General features: G+C 40.9%; 1 protein-coding gene across 2 annotated transcripts in view; it reads left to right on the forward strand.

Annotated features, from left to right (window-relative positions):
* FHIT (fragile histidine triad diadenosine triphosphatase) overlaps positions 1-22,100 on the forward strand; it is a gene marked incomplete at both ends in the record, with an annotated part of 715,021 nt that extends 692,921 nt beyond the window's left edge. For both annotated transcript variants that reach the window (XM_084247901.1, XM_084247900.1), the window contains one exon: positions 21,999-22,100. In XM_084247901.1, coding sequence (XP_084104027.1) covers positions 21,999-22,100 — 102 coding nt within the window. The remainder of the gene's footprint in view (positions 1-21,998) is intronic.
* Positions 22,101-26,002: the final 3,902 nt, after the last annotated feature.

A 26,002-nucleotide genomic window follows, 5' to 3' on the forward strand; every position in this document is an offset into this window, starting at 1 on the left:
TGTGATGGTGATAATGTGTAGATGTCACCCCCAATGACGAGGATAGCCATGGACATTAGCACACCTCCTAGGAGATTCATGTGGTAGAACAGTGGGAGTAGAAAAGATGTGGACCTCTGGCCTGAGTGCCTGAGAAACCCAGCCTGGAGAAAAGTCCATCCCCTGCAAAAAGGGAGGGTGCATATAACAGCCCCCGCTGAAAGAATAGCTCCTCAGCATGAGTACAGAGTTTTCAGGCTCATTTAGAGCCTGTGGGTACATGAAAAGAGCTGGACAGGCAGTTCAAATTCATTTTTGAGGTCACAGCGCCAAACTTTGACTGTTAGTTCACAGAACCATTAATGGGGTAATGTGCTCCGTCAGTGCGAAAGGGAATCAAAAAGACTTTAATGGGGCTTCATTATACCCATCTGTCCATCCATCACTTCTTCTTCATTGCTCACCACTTGACTCAAGAAATGGGAACACCCCTTAACTAATTAGATTTATCCTAATCTCCTTTATGCACCATCAATCCTCTCAGAGGCCATCTGTGAGTGTAGAGTTCAGACCTTTAAGAATTATGCTAATCAGTCTTTTTCTAATTTAAACTGTTCATCTGATGACCACAATTTGAAACTTCTTGCTGTGACAAATGGGAATCTATTGTAAGATTTTGTGCTAATTTTAAACACCCTCATCCTCTGAAGTGCCACATAAGGGACCATTTCTGAGAAAAATAGGTAAAGAGTGTAGGGCCATGGGGCGAGGCAACAAGTAAGAAAAAGTGTGGGGATGAATTTTAGTGGTTTATAATATTAGCAGGAAATGACTTCCTACTAATATTTTTATTTGTAGAATCAAAAGGGAAGGTGCCTAAGCTTCCGTGCCGAGAGCTCACCCCAGCACTGCAGTGGTTTGCACCCAATAGGTGAAGGGGTGCTTTCTGACACAGCACAGTGACATTTTTGCTGGAATCTAACCACCCCCAGTTCCTTAGTAGGTGAACAGAAATCATTAGCTCTGTGTTAGGGGATCCAAGCAGAGTGCTCAGTGGAAAGATTGATATTACATTAATTACTAGTTCTGTGAATAAGTAGATGAGTCTAGCTGGAGATTATAGATCAGACTAGGTGTCTCAAATGAAATGTTCCCATGAGTTTCTTGGAGATCTTGTTAAAATGGAGTCTTCAACTCAGCAGGTCAAAGCGGAACCTAAGAGACTGCATTCCTAGCAAGCTCGCGAGTGATGGCAATACTGCAGGCCTAAAGGCCACCCTCAGTGTAGCCGAAGAGGTGGAGAGACTCTTAGGCTCTTGCCTTTAAGAATTATGCTAATTATGCTAAACACACTCTTAGGCAAGAGCCTAAGAGTCTGCATGGTATCTTGGGGTCTTGTTATAATGTGCAAGAAAGGAAGATACAGCGCTTTTTAGACCCTCATGTGGTATACTCCCCCAATTTGTTTCCAGACCCAGAAATTGAGGCACAGACATGAGATATTTTGCCTAAACTCATACACTAAAAATGCAAAAGGCGTGGTTGTGAACCAGCGGTCTCGCGTGGGACCAGTGCTCTTGAATTGGCATTGGCAACCTTTCCTTAAAGGGGTCAGGTAGTAGAGGTTGTCCTGGCCTTTCAGTTTCTGTCACACCTACTTAATCTCTGCTGTTGTATGAAGCACAGATTCACAGACAATACACAATGAGTGAACACAATTGTGTTTCTGATGCCTGTGGACACTGTTAATTTAGCCCTTGAACCACCAACAGGTTCTTGTCCCACAAAGCTACAAAAAGGAATTCACAGACATTTTAGACAAGCAGAAAGAAACAAACTTTAAGAAAGTAAAGTTTATTTAAAGGAAGAAAGTAAGGAGTCCCAGGTACGCTGTATTTGGGAGGGACGAGGAAGCCATTGTGGGCCCATGTCCAGGAGTATTTAAACCTTTTTCTCTCTTACCTTAGAGTTTACCTCTAAGGTAAACTTACCTGCCCAAGGTCTTATTCGCTCAACTTGTACTGTTTTTGTTTAGTCCTCCTGGACTTCCTGACCTCATCTCTGGAGTATATTTTGTTTAGCACCTCTTAGAATTTACTGTCTTTATCTCAGATGCCTCTTTAACTCTCCCTAAGGCCCTGCCTGCAATGTCCCTGTAGATGCCTACTTAACCCTAACTTGCCCTGGGACCCATTTCTATTAAAGTTTATATACCAAAAGAGGCACTGAGCCAAATTTGACCCAAGGACTGTACTTGGGCAACTGTTACTGGCCAGCATCCTAAACCAGCATTTGTCACATTTTAAAGCAACCCTGTCCAATGTAATATAAGGTGCACATGTAATTTTAAACTTTATGGTAGCTACGTTAAAAAAAGATAGAGATAAAATTAATTTTAATGCCTAAACTATTATTTCAACAGGTAATTATCATATTAACAAGATACTGTACATTCTTGTTCTGCAGTAAGGCTTCTAACGCTGATGTGTATTTTATGCTTACAGTACCCATCTCTTCAGACAAGCCCTGTTTCAAGTGCCCAAGAACCACCCGTGGCTAGCAGCTACTGTGTAGATGGGCAGTTTAACAGGCTTATAACTCACCAGGGCTAGTGCCTGAGAGTCTGCATTTCTAACAGACCCCTGTGATGTTGGCCCGTGGTCCATGTCCTGGAAGCAGCAGGAAATACCCCATGATGGGACACAGGGGGAAGTAAGGCACTTTAAAGGGTTTACAGCCCCTTTAAAGACCAGAGGGTGAGAAGGAGTCAGCTACTAAAATGGGGGGAGAAAATGCTCTAGGTGGGATGTTCAAATGTTTTCAATTAAGTAAGGTAAAGCAGGCAAGCGCTTAGCATTGAGCTCAGCATGGTATCTTGGGGTCTTGTTATATTCTGAAAGTATGGAAGATAAACCACTTTTTAGAGCCCCATATGGTGCTGTCCCCCAAATTGGATTAGTTGCTCCCTTTTCATAGCTCTCCCGGTTGTCCATAATGTCTTCATCATAGTACCTTATATTTTCTGCAGGGGTTGGCTTATTTTCTGGGTGGCCCACCAGGGCTGTAAGTGCTGAGAAGGCATTTTTAGGGCTTATTATGACTCTCTCCGCAGCCTGTACATCATCTGCTGCCATTTGCCACTTGGCAGTGAAGACTGGGCCTTCTAGGATATTTAGACACCATCCCACATATATCTGGGCTGTGGACTCCTTGAAAACTTTACAAATAGGATCTCAGACAAAATATTACAGAAGGGAAGGTGAGAGGTATTTGAAATAGAAAAGACAATGTGTGGTTTCACGTGAGCTTAGCAGTCAGGGGCAGGCAGGTTGCGAGCAGAACAGCTAGCCAGTGGGTTCATTTTTTGGGGGCACAGCATGTGAAGCTAACAAAGGGCCTTTTCCCTCTGCTTCATGGCATCCTACCCTCCACAACAGGCTGCTGCTCCCTTCCTCTGATACCTGCCTGGCCAGCAGGCTGAATTCAGTGTTTGGGGTGCTTGGGAGCATGAAAGGAAAAGGGAGGTGGTCAAAGGGAGATGTTTCTCTTTCATAGAAATCTGCATCACTGGCCAGACCAGAGATGCTGAAGCTGAGGTCTGTTCCTGGTGGTGAGAGCGGATTGTGGTTAGAATACCGAGCTCTTCTGGTCCTCAGACTTCTGAACCTCCAGCCCCACAGCTCCACTACTAAAGGACGTTTTGCCCACTTATAACAATTCCAGCCCTCTGCATGCATTGTCTAGTCTAGATGCATGCGCCATCTAGTCTAGAAAGAGACACTGCACACAGTTGTCTGGAGGCCTGGTGCTGGCAGCCCACCTGTGTTTGCCTCTAGTCTTGTGCCTCCTTGCACCAGTTCCCAGACCTCTCTGAACTCAGCTTCCTTGTGCATTGAATGGGGATACTATTCACCCTCATGGGGTGATTGTGAGGGTTAAGATAGGCAAAATGCTTACAACAGTGTCTCTCCATAGTAGCTGCTCACACTCACTATTAGAAATTGCTTTCACTTGTACTGGTGCATATTCTCTTTCCATAATCAGAAAAAGCAGGGCTGCCCATGGAGTGATTTCCATGTCATAGTATAGGGAATGACGTGGAGATTAAAGATGTGGAACCAATATGGAACCAAAGGGAGTGATAAATCTCGAGTCCAAATTTTCCAACTGCAAAAAGCACATACCAAATATATAATTTGTACCTAGTCTGTGCTGATGGGCAGCAGAATCCGCAGCAGTGGCCAAGAGGGGGGTATTAACAGAAATAGGAGCCAGTGATGGGGAAAAGCAACATCCCTGATCGAGGTGTGTGGTGGCCTGGATCAGTAGTGTTGTGAATTTGCTAGGCTCCTTGAAGGTATAAGTGTATGTTATGGGTTTTAAAGCTGTGACCCATGGATCCCTAAGGGAAGTTTCATACAAAATGCACATGTTTGTGTGTGCACTTTTCTCAGGAAAGGAGGCATGGCTTTCATCAGATTCTCAAAGGTGCTGACATGCCTAAAAACAAGAACTCCGCTTCTAAAGGAACGTACATGTAATTTGTGAAAATTCTCAATAATGAGAATTCAAATAATGAGAATGTTTTGAATGTGAGCTTGTGCACATACCACAGATGGATTGAGACTACTGGTCTAGAAGGAGGAAGTTCTGAAGATTCTTCCTCAGTGTCTCAAGGACACTTTTGTACTGTTCTATGTTGGCATTGCCAATGATTTGCTGGGCCAGAGAGTAGTTGACTCTGAACAATTCACTGCTTAAAATCCCTTTTACCTATAAAGTGGGTGTGACAGCTTCTACTTCACAAGATTCCTGGGAGAACTGAATGGTTTTCCTGTCACATGTACCAGATGTAATAGAGCTCCTGTATCTATGTGCTTCCTTCCTTTACCTAGTGGCAAACTTTCTATCGCATTCATTCTAGAAGATGTCCTTGGACAATTATCTTGTTTTTATTTTAATTTCTTATTTGCATACTTTCCTTCCCTGAGCTAGGTTGCACCACTTTCCAAGAAATATTCTTGCCCCATGCCCGTGGTCTATATGGAGCAAAATGTTCTCTCTTGTTTGCTCATCTATTGTGACATCTTGGGAAAATTTACTTTTCCTTTCTTCTCAGCATCTAGTCATTAAATTGTGTTATTTGTTGTTTTCTCCTTATGCTTTCATAATTGGCAAGTGATATTTTAGTCCATTATTCTCTTCTGTAAGAGGTAGGAAGAGAACCAAATAATACTGCTGCTTTCTTTCTAAGAAAAGGTAAATTCTGTTTGTTTCCCTTGAAAATTAGAAGCAGGTATTCCCAGCATCACTGTCTGCTCTAAATAAAAAGCAGTTGTATTTCAGCTTGGAAAGAACTTCTACTCTGTACAGGGCACTCAGTCTTATTCTTAATTTAGAAGCATTAAAATGGTCATAGCACTTCAGCCATTTCTGGAAATTGCTATATTGATTCCTTGGCCCTCCTGGAATGATAGGGATATGGGTGATAGGGCTATGGTATGATAGGGCTATGGGTGAAGTCAAGGGCATGGGTTAGGGTGTAAGAAAGGTCTAGTGTGGACTGAACCCCCACCATGTCACAGCTGTCACCTTGAGCACATCTCACAGCTTCTCTGAGCCTTTGAATCTGTAAAGTTGGGAGTTACCATATTAACTTGTTAGTACCATGACAATATAGTACCACAGACTGTGTGTGTGTCTTAAGCGGTGGGAAATTGTTGTTTCAGAGTTCTGAAGACGGAAACCTGAGATCAAGGTGTTAGCAAGGTTGGTTCCTTCCAAGGACTGTGAGGGACAATCTGTTTCAAGCCTCTCACCTAGCTTGGGAGGGGTGGTTTGTTGCCAATCTGGCATTCCTTGGCATACAAATCCAGCTCCCTAATCTGACTTCATCGTCACCTGATGTTTTCCCTGTGTGCATGGCTGTCCCTGCATCCAAATTTCCCCTTTGTAAAAGAACACCAATATTACTGAATTGGAGTTCCCTCTGATGAAGTTATCTCACATCAGTTACCACTGAAAGGGCCATATTTCCAAACTAGGTCATATTCTGAAATACTGGGGGTTAGAACTTCAGCTTTTAATTTCTGGAAGACACAATTCAATCAATAACATAGACTTAGTATGGAGAGATATTAAGATTATCAGATGAGATAATCCATGAAAGAGACCCAGCCCAGTACATTGATTGTTATTAGTGTGGGAATTGACTGTGCCCTAATTAAACTAGTAGCTGACTTTTTCACTTACAAGTCTTGCATGTTTTCTGTTCCCTGCGCTTCTACTTTTCTCTCCTTTATTCATCAATCAAAAGGAAAATGGAAATGGAAAAGGTGAAAAAAACACTGATCAGTCAAAACATGAAAGGTTCTCCCACTGGACAATCAGAACTCTTTAGACTTTAATATTTCCTCAGCCTGAGCATCTATCAGTAAAAACAGATTTGTGTATGTAAAAACTTACTATTTCAGTCTGATCTGTGTTAATTATATGAGGAGCTATCTTAAACAGTGGACTGATTCTGTTTGAGGGTAAACTTTGAAATCAAAATAATTATCAGATGGCCATTTACAAAATAATTTTAAACCCACTGTCTGAGAAAACATGTTATCAGAATCAAATAAGCTGGCAGCATAATCTCAAAATTCCATGCATACTGCTATGGTGTCTAAAACATAATTATCAAGCTTAAGTTAATTAGACTAATGCTCAGAAAATCTGGCCTGGCAGCTTGGGGTAAGTAATTATATATACTGATTAAAAATGTAATACACAGTTAGCAGAGGCCAAGGAAACTCCATTTGACACAGCTTCTGCACATAGACAATTAAGAAACCATGAGTGCTCACTATGAGAAGGAACATTGTAGAAACCAGCAGGTGTCATGGTAAATCTTCTGCAGAGTGGAGTGAGATGCCCACCTGGATTATTAGACAGGCAGGTGTCACTGCAAGCCCACCTCAGGAAGGGGTGCTCTGGACCACCAGAAGCATTGTCGAAACCACAGCATGTGCTCCAACCTGTTCCCATGTTTTCTCAGGCTTCTCCTTCAAATGATGATGAGTTGTAGGACAACTGAGATCAGCTTCCTTTCCAGCTCCTGAAATTAGAACATTGTCATTAATTATGAGACATACAGGAGGAGAGGATGCTGACTATAAGGAGACACACTGTATCTCTATCTTTCACTTTCCATTCTGCTAGCTGTGTGGTTTTCTCTTTAGTTATCCTTGAAAGAGGGATGTTATCTTTGAAAGATCCCATTTGGTGATCCTTTGGTAAAGACCGGGGGCCCCCGAGGTTTAGCTCTCTACTCTGGCTCTAAGTTTATTATGCCATAAAAACCTTGAGCATGATAGTTAAATTTCAGATTGATGAGGGCTACAAAGAAATCTTTTGTTCTTACAGCACAGGTCTCCTTCCCTTCATTGGTATTAGAATATTGGGCATAAAGGACATTATTAAACCCCTCTTTGAGAGCTAAGGATGACTATAACTTTGTCACCCATATAAATATATTTGGTTTATTTGAGCAAAAGGTATTCCGTGAACACCTATTATATGCCTACTCTGGTTTTAGAAGGTCATGGAGAAAGCATTAGCTTGAATCATATGATGCTGATGAGTGGAATGTTAAGGGAAGACTGAATATCCCTAATGGACCTGGTTTTGTCCTCACCAAAGGTATAATTTAGTGGGGAGGGTAAACAAGTTAGAAAGCACTTAGAACACAATAAGTGTCCTGATATGAAGTCACTTAAAAGGGTCATGTAACTTAGCCTTAGTGGAACAAGGGAAGAAATTTATTCCGTGCAGAGGTAAGAGGATGTGTAAAGGACTGGTGGTTAGACAGAGCAAGTTGTTTGAAGAACTGTTCCTACATAAATAGGGTTGAAAGATGAGGGTAAAATAGTGAGGAAGGCCAGGCAAGTCAAGTCAGCCATGTCAAAGACCAACAACCCTGTACCAGAGCATTAGACGGCAGGGTGGGAAGACTGAACTGAAATTGCCCTGGACCATTATCCAGAATTCGATTTCTGCTTTTTAAATCAGAAATCCTCCAACATATATTTAATCAGTTAGGATGCTCCAATTTAGAAACTGGATGCAGGTCCTTTGTAGTAGAGCTGTTGAGGCTCCAGCCCAAGGCTGCAGAAGACTCAAGGAATTTATTTTATCTCCTGCGCCTTTGTTTCCTCTCTATAAAATGACAATAATATCATGCTTCTATGTAGCCAAAGTGTACCAAATGAGGTTCTACATGCAAACGGTCTTTAACCTAAACTCCTCAATTTATACTGTATTGCTTGTGTTCAATATTGTTATGTGAGAGAGGGAATACAGAGAGGAGATGGCACTCAGTCCCACTACCTACACAATTCTGAGGCTTAACGTCCTCATCTGAAAACTCCACCATACAGTATTTAATACTCTTAAGAGTATTAAATAATATCTTTGTACCAGCACTTGGTACCTGGAAATTAGCAAGAACCCAACAGAGCACCGTTAGTTACAAAAATACTAACAGGACACTGGCAACATAATCATGCCTTCATTACTCTGTGTTCTCATCCTTTTGATGCACCCACTTCCCTGAGCAGAAGAGTCCCTTACATTGGGCCCAGAACATCTCTTCTTTGGTCTGAGCATTGGTCCATTTTCCCTAGAACAGTGTTTATATATAATTCCTTGTATATTTAATTGCCTGTGACTGAAGGATTAAGTCCTGAATCTGTCTCCTTTTTTAAGTGGATGAGTTGTCTCCTCACCAAAAGCCCAAATAACCATTTGCAAAGTGAAAGAACAGTCAATCAGCAGGTCATTTTGCTTCTCTTCTGCCAAAATAGTAGCTTGCCTGATTTTAAAAATGTTTGCTTTTAACATCTGGTAGACATAGTCTGAGTAACCAATTAGAAACATAGGAAGATCTTGGACTGGTAAATTGGCTATGAGATTTCAGTTTAATGTCAATGAACTGGAGTTAGTTATTGCCAATATCAAAAATTAAAGAGGGAGAGATGCAAAATTGCCTGGAAATTAATGGCTTTTTCAATATCTCATCTGTCTTTCCTACCCTAATAATAATCAACTGTCTGTTGCCCCCAATGGTGAGCAGCAGAAATGCAGGTAGATTTACAAAGCCCTCAAAACACAGCCTTGGTGTGAGAGTCAGCATAAACAAAAGGACTAAAAGAGACTATGAAATGTAGAAATTTGTATCACTACTGAAGACATGTTTATTAAAATCTAGGCAAATATTACTTTTGCTTGGGAAATAGGACATAAGAGCAAATTTATGAAGAGGAGAATGTTCCGATGACTCTCTCTCACAGACGTAAAGCTCTTAAGGCAGAGCAATGTTAATTAAGAACAGCATCCTGTATGAAGTGTTATACCCAAAATAGATCCTGGCCGGGGGGTGGGGGGCTTTCAGTGAAAAGATATATCAATTTCAGACATCTGGAATCCAATTAATAACTTCAATGCTTTTACATGGCAAATGCTGCTATGTTGTAATTTTTTTTTATGTGAAAGCTGGATTTCTACACTGAGGGAAATTGCAATCATCCTGTGTTACAATATTACATGTAGCCCAATGATGGTTATTTTTTGTTTTCAATCATAGCTTGCTTTTATATAGTGATTGTCATTACATTTAATGATGAATGAATATCTTCAAACCCATTGCCCAAAACAAAAGGTACAATTTGGATAATATCCTACATAGCTTTCCCCTGCTCTCCCACACTGAGTTATCCATCATCCTGAATCCTCTGGTCCCCACGGCTTCACTCTTTACATGTAGGTTTAGGCATCTCTATGTATCTCCAAGGATCTCTGCATATAGAGATCCCATATCTTTCTATATAGATACCTATATATAAATATATAGATATAAGTATCTATATATAGAGAGAGAATAATTTGTTTCCTCTATAAAAATGCAGCATATTATCTTTTGAGAATTACTTTTATACTTAATGTTATTTGCCCACATGACCTACATAGCTTTATCAATTAGTTTGTTTGCCTTTTAATGCACCATTATGTGAATTTATCTGTTTATTCACCTACTCTCTGAAGAACACTGGACATTTTCAGGTTTCTGGTATTTTTATCAGAACTACTTTTAACATTCTTACACATATGAGCAATACTTTTTCTTGGGTATATACCTGAGGATAGATTTGCTGGCTCAAAGGGTATGGTGAATGCCAACTCAAGGAGATAATGCCAACTTGTTTTCCAAAGAGGTTACTCCGATATATCCTTTCATCAGCGGTGTCAGCATAATCCTGCAGGTCCGTAGCCTCTCTACACCATGGTATTGCCAGATTTAGGTGTAGCTCACATTCACCAACATTTGAAGGTGATTTTTTTATACTAATTTGATCTTATGCTCAATGAATCTAAGAGCTTGAATGAGGGCTTATGGGTAGAAGTTAGGGGAAGGAGAATTCAAGTTTGGGATGAGGAAGAATGGCACAGCTTGTGAATTGCATGTCAGCCTCAGGGAGCAGTAAAATCCCCATTCCTGGAGCGTTCAAGCCAGGGACAGAAGCAATATGGCAGGAGAGAGAGAGATGTCACATAGATCTTTGGCCTGGAAACCTTTTTATATATCTGTGTCAAGCCCTGATTCTAGGAACAAGCATTTTTCACATTTGTTTCTGGGCCTTTAAATAGATACTTGAAATTATGAAAAACTATTTTAAAGCATTTTGATATCTTAGTCTTTAAAAACCAACCAAACCCTCAAGCAGCATTGAGGTGATGTTAGTTAAAAGATTAGGAATCTTAAAAGATCTTGATGGGTTGTTCACTTGTGAACTTATAATTCCCAACAATATTTTCAGGTGTAACAGGAATACCAAAGATACTATTTTTTTTTAAATCATGGCCTATAAATATGAGACAAATATGAGACGGGCTTATATACACACACATGCATGTCCTATAAATTTATATGAATAAATGCCAAGTTTGACTCTTGGTAGTGCCTCTTGAGCATCACGTAATAAATAATCAGGAGATTAGATGTACAGTAGGAAGCTAAAAAAAGGTGAGGCGTCTCTTCTGTAGCCCAGTATTCCAGAAAAGTCACAAGCCTGGCGTCACATTTTAATTTTTCTCTGTCATGAAGCTGTGTGTGTGTGTGTGTATGTGTTTGCAGTCACCTTACATCTCTGCTGTCTATTGATTTCTGGATTATGGTCACTTATAGGGTGTATAAAATGAACAGTCGAGCCTATAATAAGGAAATTTCAGTTTCTTTCCTTTTAAGTATTCCTTTTTTTAAAAAAAAGGCATTTGAAATCCTCTGTGACAAAGATCTGCTGTCACGCATGGCAAGCTTAGTGTTTCAGCCACATCCAGAGCTTTATGTCTTCATTAGAGAAGGTTTTTAAATGGAATAGAGAGAGGCACTTGGGAAAGGTTGGCTCCCAATTTGTTTGTGCAACTCACACAGGCCAGGTTCTTTGAAGGGCATTGGAACAGCGCCATCAGGCATGAATGGGGTTGTGAGTGACAGTGGGCATGTTACTTCCAATGGGTGTATGGCAGCTTCAGAGGGTGCAGTTCTGTAACCAAAGGCAGAATCATCTTGTACAAAGAAGAAATCGTAACCAATTCAGCAGAGTGGTGAGTACCCTTGGAATACAGATTTTTTATTAGTCATTTTTCATCTGCCAACATGTGGGTTTCAGTGCCAGGCACCTGGCCGGATGGTGCTAGGACAGCTCATTTAACTCTGCCAAACATATGGTGAACATTCGGAAAGAACTTTGCGAGGTCAGCCTGTGCCCTTGCTGCTCTGTGGTGGTCACCACTTGTGCAAATAGCTTGGCGCTCACCTGATTTTCTGTGGAAAGTTTCCTATTAGCAGAGTCTGATGTTAAGGGGAGGCAGATACCCAGTAAGCAAAGCTGAGGCCATGAAATGTCACTGCTTGTGCTCACAGGCAAAGCTGGGCCCAGCTGTTACAGATGGACCTCTCTACCTTCAGCTCCCAGAGTCTGGGCCTACTTTCTCCTGATTATTATTCTCCTGAGCCTAGCAAAAGGAACTACTGCTACTCTGTAGCTACTACATAGTACACCCTGTAATGTGATGTAACCAAATGAATAGTCTGTCCCCTCTTCTTTTCTAGCATTGATGGAAGATAAATTCACCTACTTCTCTATGTCATCTTTGGGGACTGCTCACTCTGCTTCAGTCACTGGTCTTTATCCAGTTCATAAACGGAGCAAACAATTCTTCCCTTTCTTTGGGTATTTGCATTTGCTGCTTTCTCCCCCATTGTCATGCCTTGGGAGCATGCCCCTCCCCCTGCATTGTCTAGTTCACTTTCCTTACTCTCGTGCTCTGTATCCTGCACCAGTGCATGACAGACATCACTATTTTTGAATATTTCAGTGAGTTCTACAGTGAAACATGCTTCTAGTACTTGAGAGACTTGTATTGTGCCACCACCCCTCGCCTAGTTCAGATTCTTCAAATGGGTTTGATTTTGAGGGCCCATTTTTGGCTTTCTGGAACAGTGTTTTGAGTAGGATTCTGAGGCCACAGCTGTATATTTTTGTGGGCCATGCGGTCACCCCATCACCTGGTGGTGGGTTTACTTAGCTCCTAGCAGTGTAGACATTGGACTCTGTTCAGGGGCAGCTGTCTTGCTGGACTGTGCTTCCAAACATTCTGTAAAGTGACTTTGAAAAAATAAGCCATATTGTTGCGGAGCAAATATGAAACAAAATGTTCAGGAGATTCAATGAAAGCAGAAATTGGTCCTTTTTCCTTTTCCTCATTCTGAGTACCCACAGATTGACCACTCTTGTTCAAGTACCACTATCCAAAACACAGGGGGGCGGGGAGGCTCATAGAACACGACTGGCCAAGGAAATTGCTTTTTGAATAAATGTTTCCTTCTCTGAAGTTTGTTCCATCACAAACTTCCCTTTCAGAAGGAGTTTCATTTCATTTCTCTGTGAGCGTAGTTTTAAAAACAGAAGGCCTAAGGAAATCAAACTGGTAGAAATCTCTAGCCCCTGTTGTTTCCCCAATATCCTGTCCACTGCAGAATCAGTAGAGCTCAGAAAGGATGAAGCCGGTGCTGGGATGTTGGTAACCAGCAGTTACGTACTGAAAAGTACCCTGACTTGCAAATACCCCTCACAAAGGAAGTACCCCAGCCTGACCCTGATTCCAGTTTGTGGGAAGGGAGTCATCTCTAGATGCAATTTTGGTTTTCTTTTCTGTGCTGTTTTGTCACTCATGTTTTCAAAAATTAACCAAAGGAAAGCTCCCAAGAATTCAAGTAGATCCATTGGTGCAGTAGGAGTCAGCAAACTATTTCTGATTCACATAAATACTGGTCCTAATAGCCATGCAAAGATGGTTGAGTGAATTAAGTTGCTAAGAGACAGTTGTTTCATCTGGAAAATGGGAAGGATGAACTTGCATGGCTATTATGCCAGGAGGGAAAGTCAATTTAACACTACCTTTGACAAATGCACCATGAAAACCTACTACTGGGTGTCAGACAGCAATCCATGAAGATACAACAATGAATGTTATCGTGATTTAGTGATTTCTACAAGTCGGGGTGCTAGATAGGAGGCTTTTACCAAATTATTGTTGAGGGTGATTCTAATTTGAAGAGCAAAGAGCCACAATAGATTGTTCTACCGAACACTGGTAGCTTTGCCATGGCCATATGGCTATGTCATCTGAGATGCTGAGGCCAGCTGTTAGGCTCACTATAGGAATCTGTGAAGAAAATGTCAGCAATTAGGTGTCCCAAGAATAAGCTGAGTTTGTCCTTCACTCCGTCAATGCCAGCGATTATCTCATGTAGCAATTCCCTTATCCACCCCCTTCCCCATGGCCCATCACAGCCCAGTGGCTGAGTCTTGTTCCTCAACAGCCCTGATGTCATAGTAAGAAAGTTTTAAATAGTGGCCAGCTGGGAGGCAGTAAGGCAGATGCAGGAGGCCCCGCCTGGGGTTTCTTTTCTCAAATACACATTTCAGGTCAGCCCAATGATGGCTGCTCCCTTGACAGGAAGTGACTCCTCTGATGTTTTAATTGAAATCAACTCTGCACAGGACCAGAAGCAACAGTTCCCCATCAGAAGCTTGTTAGGAGCAGCTCAGCAAACTGTAATGTCTAACCAATTAAAGTGATTTTCTGTTAGCAGCCATGTATGCCAGCAACCCTGAATTTCTCACCTAGATTTGTACAGGTTTTATAGGGTGCATGGGATTCTCTAAAGGCCATTCACAGCATAATCAGTTGAGTAATATCTGGTCCAAATCGTGGTGCTGGCAAAGTCTCATTTGCTGCTTTGGCAATTGGCTTGACAATGTGATACTTTAATGTATAATTGGATAAGCAATTGGGTTCTGTTATAGTACAGCGGTTTGGCATAATTATTTTCCAGTACTGTGATTTTCTAGTTAATAAATACTTTGGGGGGTTACAAATTCTTAAACATCAACACTCTATACTCCTTGAAAGTAGGATGCCATTAATTAATATAAGAGCTTATTTCAGCATTTTGGCCCCATTGGCAGCACTAAAAAATCTTTAGCTTTTACTCAAGCAACTTAGGCTTAAGTTAAAGCTTCAGCAACTAATCAAATGATGAATGCTCTGTTGATTACCTGAATTTCTTACCATAAAGGGCAAAGATCTGAGCTTCGGAAATTTCACAGTGAATAGAGGTAACACAGAGATTATTTAGTTGCACTTAGAGGTCTCTGTGATCTAGCTATTAGTCCAGAGCCCCAGCTTGGGGATCCCATAGGTAAAGAATACGAAGGAAATCTGTTAACATTTTTGCATAAAGAGATATTTAAACAACCTCAGGGTTCTAAGAAAGCAGACACAGAAGCCAGAGGTTAGGGTACAGGTTTCTCCCCCACCCCACCTCCTTAAGTGAAAGCAAGAGGTGATTTATTAGGACACTAAGAAAGCCCAAGTGGGTAACTATCTGCTCAATAACCAGCACTTAGAGAAAGGGCTTTGTTGTTTGGGAAGGAAACTTGTGCTCAAAGGATACTGCTTGTGTGTGTATGTGACAGAAAGTGAGAAAACTTTCAGGATTGTGAAATACTCAAAATTGTGAAATGTAACTCAACTCCACGCTAAATGATCCAGGAAGGTTCTTGGGGGCCGGGGGAGGGAGTTGTGTGTGGCTGAAAAGAGGTGCATCCTGGGCTGGAAGACAGTGACTTTCACACTGGTTTGGAGCAGCCTTTGAGCCTGGAAGCCAGGATCAATCTATGTTTTACAAACGGAAGGAAGCTCTCAGGGGTAAAGTACATCTTCAGGGAGGGATCAAGCCCCTCTCCCTAACCAACCATTTCACTTGTGTGTGGGCAACTGAGCTCCCCTCAGTACCTACTACCCCGACGCCATCATTTCTTGTCTCAGCTCCTGCAGGACTTCGTCTCCCTGTAATTCATTCTCTAGCCAGACAGCTCTCTATGAAAGTTGTTTTAGTCCTTTCACACCTTCCCTGCTGCCATCTCTTTAATATTTTCTTTGCACCAAAAATAAAATCCAAACTTCTTAGCCATTCCTAAGGGCTGCGAATGATCCTTACTGTCTCCCTTACTTTTCTAGCAGTTACTTCCACCAAGCTTCCCTTTTCTTTAAGGTTCTGCACTTACTGTTCTCTCTACTTGAAATATTTTTATCCCAGCTCTTTGCTTAAGAACGTGAAATCATTGTTCACGTTTCAGCTTAACTATCACATCTTCAGGGAGGCCTTCCTGCAAACCCCTCTACCCCAAATTCTACCAGTCTTAAAAATCACAATGCTATCTTTCTTCAGAACATTTATAATATGAAATTATTCTGACTTCCAAAACATCTGTCAAAAACAAACCAAAAAAAGAAAAATCTGAAGTCTTCTACAGTTCAGCCCAACAAAACTGACCACAACTCACATCTTCAGTCAATTCTCCCATCTCAGCTCCCGAAGCTAATGCTGTCCTTAATGTTGTACTTCCCACACTGTTTTACTTAGAATACCTTTCAATTAACTCATTTTTAACTTAAATGTCCTTTGAAAGGTTTAGATATTGTAAACAGGAGATAACCCTCAAAATAAATATAATCTAAATAAAAGATCACCTTCTATCCTAACTAGATTCTGGAGGGCTCTTCTGCTTCACTAAGAGGTCATGGTGGAACCATGTAAGGACCTGCTAGCCCCAACTGAGACTTTGATTAATCAGAGGGACTGAAAGATACTTGAAAATGGCATAGCTTTCTGTCTATACAATTGCAGTTTTGAATTGTAGAACACGAGGCTTATGGGGTACTGGGGTGCATAGCCTATCTTTCAACAATGAAATGTTAAGGTGTCTCTAAATGGCAAGTAGATCTCAGCTCTCTTGACAACCCCGACAGATGGCCAGGCTGCCTAGGAACACCACATTAGGATTCAGCAGTAAAGAATGCTGCAATTAGTTGGTGAAGCTGGCAATGGGCACAGATTGCCAAACTGATACTCACATCATGTGTTTGCTGGAGCTGATCCCAATGCCCAGAATGACCCCTTAAATTTTCATCTCCATCTTTCAACTCCAGTGAAAAAATCCTACCCCAGCAAGAATTACTCTCTTCCCCAGATATTCTGGAATACATTGATGGAACTTCTAGTCCAGTACTTTCATGAATCTGTTGGGCAAAAAGACCCTGAGAGGCCAAGATTTTGGGCTTATTCATCGTTATAATTTTATAAGACCTAGAATATTGCCTGGGATATATTAAGTGCTTAACAAATCATATTGGCTAAATTTAAATTTGTAAATGAGAACTGGGTCAAAAAATTTATTGATGAAATCATTTTCCTTTCAAGACTTTATATAAACACCTGTCTGAATAGAACCATCAACCCATAAGAAATGGTTTAAGATTTCTGACCTTTACATTATTTTATAAAACTAATAGCCATGAAATATAAATGTATTTTATGCCAATACCCAAGTTTATAGTCAGCCACTTCTTTAAGAAGTGGCATAAATTGTTTTTTCCTCCTTTCAAGACAATATGGCATTTTACTTCAGCTTGGTTCCAAATTCTAAAGAACATTTAAATTATTGTAAATCATTCCTCCTCCTGTATTCCATTATAGAACTATTGAAATGTCAATAGCCAAGGCACTTTGAGCATTACACCAGGGACTTCGCTGTTACCCCTCATGCCTAGTGATAACACACTCACTGCAGAGGAAGGAGTGCAGTGTCAAATCAACACATATCACTACTTCAATCAGAAATCCTGTTAACACTACCTTTCCCCGAAAATCATTTCAGGGAGATAAAGTCGGATGACTGCAGATACATTTTTTAAAAAATCTCTTTTCAAAGCTGTATAGAAATGGAATTCACTTCAAGAAGCCATCACAGACTTCAACCTGTTGAATGTGAATGCAGATTTTAGTTCAAGTTTTTGCAAACTTTGGTGTGCACGTCATCCAAAGAACCTAGCGTCTTTGAAAGTGCTTTTAAATGTCGCGGCTGCATTGGGAGAGAGGAGAATGAAGCATTACATCAGCCATGGTGCTGAGCATGTGCACGAGTTGAGTCACATTTAACTTATGGGACATAATGTAACTGCTGAGAGCAGTGACAGAGAACAGTAGTTCATTTAATCCAGATGCCTTCAATTGGAAGAGACCCTGTTATTTCATGTATTAAGAATAGAAAACACTGCCACTTAAAGTCTGACACACTGTCAACTGGAGGACAGGCTTTGATTTCAGACATGTGACCATGTGAAAAAGTGTGCATCTTAGAACTTAGACTGTACGGTAAATTATTAGCACCGTTTAAATTCCCCATTCAGTACAATAATACTGATAATAAGCCCTAGAGTGCACGACATGCTAGCCTTCAATTTGTTCTTCCTTTGGACAGTCTCTTGTCTTTTTCAGGATTCATAGTTAGTCAGGATTGGGAACAACCCAAAAGCCTGCCACGTAATTCCTGTGGTGTCTTCCCTAAGAGGTTTCCTCAAATAAGTTGCCAGATAAAATACAGGAAGCCCGGTTACAACTGAATTTCAGTTAAACAGTGCATTTCCAGTATAAGTATGCTCCAAACAATGCCTGAAATACATTAAAATTAATTGAGTGTCATCCCATATTTTTATTTGCTAAAACTGACAATCTTGCTCCCAGGGCAATTTTGACTGCATTTGGCCCTCATCACATACTTTTTCCTCTGACAAGCCTCCATTTAATACCTAATTCACTCCTTACAACAGCCCTGAGAGCGATTATAGCAGGTAATTTTGGAGTCAAAGAAGTGAGGTTTTCTCCCCAGACTTGACTGTCTCATTAGATTAATTGCTGTAGACCTGAATTCTGCTCACAGCTTTTAACCCTCATACAGAGTAGTTAGGGTTCCCAAAGATATAGACCACTGGAAAACCATGAATAGAAGGCATTTTTATTCCTGGATACATCATCTGTGGGTTGGTCATCGTCATACCTACACTAATAAAGTAATAGCAATGAACACTAAGTTATTTAATACCAGAAATAACTGGCTTGTAACCCTTTAACACTTCCTTTTTAATAGAGAGAAATGGAGGCATAGGGAAGTTAAAGAGGTTGCTCTTCTCATGTTAAAGTCTAGGCCTAACCTCTTCTTCGATAGCTCTTACTGGATGCTGCTTATTAATCACTCTGGTGAAAGTAACTAGGCTAGTTCCTCTGCAGCATCCTTCCCATTAGATAAAGCCCCTCTCACTCATAAAGTAACCATTTTGTGCCTATATTTCCTATCTAGGTGGTCCCAGAGGACAATTAAAGGGAGCTGTCTGCTTCCGTGTGCTAGAGCCAGGGCCAGTCCCTGGCACTGAAGGGACAGGATAAATGGCTCCTGTATTAATAGTCACTGCCTTTCCCTCTGGGGACAGACTGAAGTGATCTGGAAGGTTCATGTGATGTAAAACTCCTCCATTAAAGTCTCCCCAAGGAAAATAGTGTCTTTTGGATAAGCCACTGTTAAAATCATTAAGGCTTATCTCTAGGAGCCAGGGCAGTGGCTTATAGCTACCAGATTTCTTAGGTTGCCTTAGGGGAAGCAGAAGTTGACTCCAAGTGACTCCAAACCACAGTACATTTAATTTCTAAGTCACCTGAGTGGCCCTTCTAGGACACAAGTCTCCCAATCAGAGCTTTTTCCAGAGTTGCAAGACTGAAAGCCCATTCAAAGGTTCCTGAACTAGATAAACTTCCTGGTGTTGCTAGGACAAGTCTTGTCGCCAAGACACTCCAGCAACAGTGGGGATAGAAGAAAAGCAGTTCTGGAGCAGGGTTTGCAAGATAGCCCTGTTAGTGTTGATGGGTTACAAACAGTGGACTTGAAGCAAGAGCATTATTTCTGTATGCCTATGAGCTCTGTCTAAACACATACACATGTGCACACAGGTCTCCCAAATGCAGTGCTTCTTAACGGTAAGTGCCCCTTACAATTTTCTGAAGAGTTTGAAAAAAAATCCTAAACCTAAGCTGCTCTCAGAACAATTAAATCAGAATCCTTGGGGTGGACCTAGGCATTAGAAATTTTTAGTGATTCCAATGGGCAGCCAGGATTGAGCTCGGCTGTTCCAAAGCAAACCACATGCTTCCATCTGGGGCTTTTAAGAGGGAAACCTCTCCATTTTAAAAGCCATATACAACAGAACTTTGCAAATATGATTAGTTCTTGTTTTATTTATTCCCTATTTCCCGAAAACAACTTCTAAGCGTTGGCACAACGTTGCCATCTGTAAGGCATATGACAATAACAGACGGTCGCCTAATAACCAGGGAGGCATTAACGTTCGCAGGCTCTAAATTATTTGGACTCATCTGTTATGATCTGCATCGGTGAGGCCACTTTATGCTTGATTTCTGTGTCTTGCAATGGCAGTACCAGAAGTGGGAAGGCCATATTTTCTGGGTTTATATTGTTCTTTGTCATCTTATTGAATTGTTACAAGATGGATTTATAACAGACCTACAGCGAGTATCAAAATGAAAATTAGTTCTTGAGTAGAAAAATAGCAATCCCATTTGACTTGCCTGTAGCAAGTGCGTCATATCTGCCTCTGCAAGGAAGGAAATGACTTCTTAATGTGGTTTTCTCCCACTAAGGAGAGTTAAATCTATGTGGCAAAATGTAAAACTAGCGTGCTGGCAGCCGAATTCTGAGCTGAAGATCCATGACCCTCATAAACATATTTGTGGCTCAGTTATATGCTAATGAACTTCATTTAGACTCAAACTTACCCCAGTAGAAATATAGCTCTGCTGGAGAGGCAGGCTATTGTTCCCTCCCTGTTTTGCCTTCTGTAGCAATGTCAGCTCTGAAACAAGGGGGAATTTCTTTATCTGCTACAAGCTTCCAGGGTGGGAGTCTCTGGGTTAGATTTAGAGTGGTTTTTGCCTGAGATCGCAAATGTCACTATTTGAGTTGATAAATGGTGTTTTTTTTTTTTTTGTTTTTGCTGAGTCAGCAAGATTCTTTTCTAAGCCTGCAAAGTTTCAGTGACCACTGGCCAGTGTTAGAATTTAATGTAGTCCCCCTCAACTAGACAAAAAGGCAAAATTTGTTGGGAATAACTCGCATTATTGCTGCCTGGCTGGTGATTTTTGACAAGTAGATGTAACCTCAAATTCCTGACCTCAAATTCTTCCTTCATAAGAGGGGGCTAAATATTGGTAGTACCTGCCTTATGTAGTGGTTATATAGTAAGGATTAATGAAAAAATGCACCACAAGATAATATACAACAAAGCTACTGCCCTTTGCATCACAAATAGTAGTCATTATGGATGTTATTAATTACTATGCCTCAATCCCTTCAAATGACTTAACACAAAATACCACACTGGCATCCTATGGAGAATTTATACTTCTAGTATTTTTTTAGATTTATTTTATTTAGTTATGCATGCAATAGCTGGGGTGAGGGCCAGTGGTGTGGGGGTGCTGAGAGGATTCACCAGAGACAGACTGGGGAGCAGAACAGGCAGACTGAAATACACTGCTGAGGGGAACAGTGGGAGAGTCAGGAGAGGTCTGCTGTGTCATGTGGTTAGCTCCCTGGCTGGGTATCAAACTCTTGCTGCAGTGGCTGCTGATAGCTTGATAGTGCTGAAACTCCATCCCTTGCATCTCCAGGGAGGCCCTATACTTCTAGTATTTTAGAAAGTACAGAGCCTCACATAGGAATAACAAATTTAGTTAATAAAACTGAATTGCAATAGAAGATTAAAAAAGAAAATTGAGCTCTTCCAATGAAGACCGTTTTTGAGAACATCCTCAGACAGAACTGACATTTTATTCATTCTCTATGTAAATCTGAGAAAAGATTTTTTTTCTAATAAGTATGGGACTCTAAAGAGGATTTCAAAATGATTCAATTGACTAAGACTATTCATTTTTTGATAAGTTGTTTCCTCATTTAATTTCTTTTATTGTTTACCTGTGTGGAGACTCTTGATTGATACACTTATTTCTTACTGAGTACTCAGGGCTCTTGTATTATTATCAATTTACTTTGGCTATTTTGGTTCACGGGGAAAAAAAAATGCTCACAGCTCATATCAGAGAGACGAAGCCAAAGACAATATAGAAAATCACAGGCCAGCTTGGGGGAATGGTCATACGCGCGTATAGACTCAGTGACTCAGTCTAAAAAGCAAAATGAATGAGGTCTGCCAAGTATAATATGGTTAGAGTGTAGGGGTTATGGTAATGCCCCAACTTCCCCAAATCTGTGACCCTCAGTCTCAGCAAAGAGGCCACAGTGTGGCTTAGTATGATTATTTCATTATAGAAATTGGAAATTATTTCAATTATGAAACTTCCCCATTTTCAAATTTTGGCAACTAATTCAATTAGAAGACACACACCTCTCAGCCTCTAATTTGTGAAGTCTGCTTAGCCAACACTTGCTCAAGGAGATTCCAAGGATATTAATGAAGCTATTCCATTTTTCTCTCCAAAGCTCCAGAAACATGACAAAGAGGATGAGGACTCTCCCGCCTCATGGAGATCGGAGGAGGAGATGGCAGCAGAAGCAGCGGCGCTGCGGGTCTACTTTCAGTGATACAGGTGAGACTGCACACTACATCACTGAGACTCCCCAAGGGACCTCAAGAAAGGGGCTCTCAGCCCAAAGGGGAACACAGAAAAGCAGCTGCTAACACCCTTGGGTAGTGGCTGCAAAAAACAAAGCATATAGGAAATCCTGACACTTGAGGGATTGATTCCAACTTCTGGACCACCTCCTTTCTCCTGTATAACTCCTATTTACTTCCTCCTAGCCAGCACCCCCAGTCCGGTCCAACATCACCTTAGTCCTCTCCCCAGTGCTGCCTCTCTCCAATCCAGTCTCCATGAAGCAGCTCAAGATAGTTTGTAACTCAAATCTGATCATTGAAAAGGTCAAAATGCATTGACAGGCCCTCAGGCTCAAGGCCCTGTGAACCAGTGCCATCTACCACTGCCACTTTTTCCACTGTGCCTCTTATTCCCTGCTGCCTTTTGGTAAATTGCCCCTTGTGTTTGCTTTTTGCCTTGGCTGCTAAGAAGCTCAGGCTGCCAGGAAAGGTCAGGAGTGATTGAATTCTCTTTGCATTAATGACATTTAACTGCTGGAAGGTCATAGAGTGAAGAATCTGGTAGAAAGTTATACAGCCAATCTCCTTTGCAAAATGCATCTACAAAGCAAACTATACTATTTGAAGGGGCTCATGGATAGTCTAAAATTTTTAAATTTATCTGGGAATGCTATTTTTTAAATATGTATTTATGCATACAAAAACTGGGGTGTAAGCCAGAGGTGTGGGGGGGAGTAAGAGGATTCACCAGAGAGTGTGGGGAGCAGAAGAGGTAGATCTACTGAAATACACTGCTGAGGGGAGCAGTGGGTGAGGCAGGAGAGGTCTGCTGTGCCATGTGGTCAGCTTCCTGCCTGGGGATCAAACTTGTGCTGCATTGGCTGTTGATAGCTTGATTAGCACTGTCTTTAACCATTGCACCACCAGGGAGGCCCCTGGGAACCCTATTAATAAACTTCCTTAGTGATTATAGAACGCTGATTCATTTTAAAATTGTGTGCTTCATCTGGTGTTGTGTAAAATGTGTTTATATTATAAGCTGCTAATGTAGATCAGATACAAATTAAAAACAATTAGTGCACAATTACTGGTAGCAATTGAATTATATAAAATTGTATGAATCACTTAGTGATTGGGATTTTTAACTAGAAAATACATTTCAAAATGGAATACAATGAATATAAGTCTATTTTTAATGTTTAAAATGTTTGTCCAGTTTTTGGCCTTTTCTCCTCAAACCTCCTTTGTAAAGTAGTCTAATTACTTAAAGATCCAGTATCAACTCTCCCCCACCTGCTCAAGTGTGTTGTGCTCAGGCCTACCATTCTAGAAAGCTCATTTCATTCTTGTCATTGGCGTTTCAGCTCTGCATTCAGTTGCCTGAAGGGATATAGTGTGGCGCCAGCAGAAGCTGTCACTGATATTTTATTTTTAAAATTTACTACTATTCACCTTCCTTTTTTTTTTTTTTTAGAATCAAAATTGTTTCCATAAGAACATAGGCCTACTGGCATGATTACAAACTTCTTTCTGTCCTATTCTGAAAACCAGTGTGTCATTTTGGAATGTCCCAATCAAATGGGGCATCATTCTTCAGACTCATAGGCTGATTTTTTTTTTTCCCTTTCTGGGTTTATTCTGTAATGGTACTTTCAGGTAGCATGAAGACAGCTGTAAGCCTTTCCAAAGCTTATTGAATTGCAGGCTTCTGTTTTAGTATGCATTCTCTAAATGCTTCAAGAGGATTGAAACATCTTACCCATGTTTCCCATATGTTTTGCTTTGTCAATTTTTGCTTCTGACTTGTCTTGAGGCCTAACATCTCTTGTCTTATAAGTCTTGTCAGAAAAATACTCACTCTAACTTACTATACAAACTATTGTCAGAGTCCCTATAGGTTTTGAAAATAACATTCATAACTCTTTAGGGGTCTTTGTTTACAGAATAAAGAAGTCACCTTCAGTTTTCCCAGCAGTCAGAATGGGTTGCCCAAGAACACGGTAACTAAGAGATGAAAGGTTTAAACATAGGGTCCTGAGTTTTGCCAAAAGCATCAGCATTTCCTATAGTAATATGGGGCTAAATATATTTCCCTTTAGAGATACAGGGGAAAGGAAACATTCTTTTTTAGAAACTGACTTGTTGAGTTGATTCACCTAGTTCTTAGCAACTTCTGTCTCATTTCAAAATGATATAAAATGTCTATACACCGTTAAGGGGTTCTTGGAATTTCTGAAATTTGTTAATTGATAGGACTTTGATGCAATATTTGGACTCACCTATACTTTAAAAATTACTCATTGCTTTTCTCAAAGTCATATAAACTTGATCTCTCCAAGATTTCCTGACTACACCCTCAGCAGCAAGTCAGTCTTTAGGCAGAATCAATCTGAAGACTTTCAGGGTGCTCACTCAGCTGGACTACACACTTTTCAGTGTGCACACAGGCAGATCCAATGGGACTCAGCCTTCCAATGATCACAGTAGCCAACATTACCAAGAATTTATAAGATGTGGGTCTTGTAACATTACCCCATCTTGCAGATGATGAGGAAACAGACTCAGGATTGTTACCCCAATATAAATACTTAGTAAGTGATGGCACTCAGTCTAATTCCAAGGCCATTCTCCTTGCCTGGGCACTTCCCGTCTTGCAACAAGAGCTAGCTTCCCTGCCCTGCTCCCCTTGCACCCTGTTCACCTGGCCTCCTTGCTCCCTGGGAAGTCTCCCCTCTTCCTCTCCTGATGGCCTGCCTGGCCTGCCTTGTTCATGCCACCCTCCTAGCACTTGCCTTCCAGGTTACATTTCAGATAGGCAGCTGGAACCAAAAGCTCAGTCTTTTGGTTGCACCAGCTGACTCTGCTCTACTTGCAAGTTGTTCTAGATTGAGCTGATTCTTGCCTAGGCTGCCCACCCTCTTTTCTTTACCACTTCACCATGTATCTACGTAATATGACCTTGGGTGAGGACAGTGTTTCCCAAATTGCATTCATTTCCACTTAGTCATGATCTTCCCCATCTATGTACACCACCTAGGATGCTGCTTCCTTACTATTTACTTTATTGAATTTCACTTCATTCATCTTAAACTTTCCATCTTAGCCTCAATGAAAAATGTGTATCACTTATAATTAGAAGTATAAAAATAAATACAGAAGAAAAACCATGCTGATGAATCCCAGCTCCACATAGTTGCTTGCCTATACTATTGGGACTGAGATTCATTCTCTGTTTAAAAAAAAAAAAAAAAAAAAAAAAAAAAAAACACAACCAGTACTTGGTCACCCTTAGAAAGACATTTACTTGTAGTACCAAACTGAGGTTCGCCATTTGACCTTCTCAAAAGGATTAAAAGAGAATAACCTACAGAGGCATTCATTGTAATCATCTAAAATTATCTTACACAGGCAAGTGATTCTCATCTTTGGAAAGTGGGAGTGGAGGTCAGAATTCAAACCCAGAATAAGCTAACTCTAGACTCGTTCTGCCAACCCCCTCAGTCCATGCTCCCCATATCTTTTAACAGGAATATAGAAAGGATAAGATGGGGGTGAGGGATCAGACTTAGCTCCCCTATGATGAGAGGCTAGGAAGCCTTGCACAATACCCCCCGTCTCCCGAATCTCCAGGCTAGTTGGTTATATTTAAAATCACCTTTGGTCTTGACAGACCAACTCCCAAGGGGTGGGCTGCCTTAACATTTTGTTTGCCATTATAGTCTACCTTAACAACTAACACTGCAGAGAATGTGCAAGCCTAGACCCATCAAGGCCCCATATAGGAGAAGGAACTATAAAAAGCGATGAGCTGAATGTTCTGTGTGGAAATACCTAGCAACCCATCAATAAATAGAAACCCAGATTAATCCTCAGCACGACAACACTGGCA

This window comes from Talpa europaea (assembly GCF_964194135.1).
Source record: "Talpa europaea genome assembly, chromosome: 11".
NCBI classification, from domain to species: domain Eukaryota; kingdom Metazoa; phylum Chordata; class Mammalia; order Eulipotyphla; family Talpidae; genus Talpa; species Talpa europaea.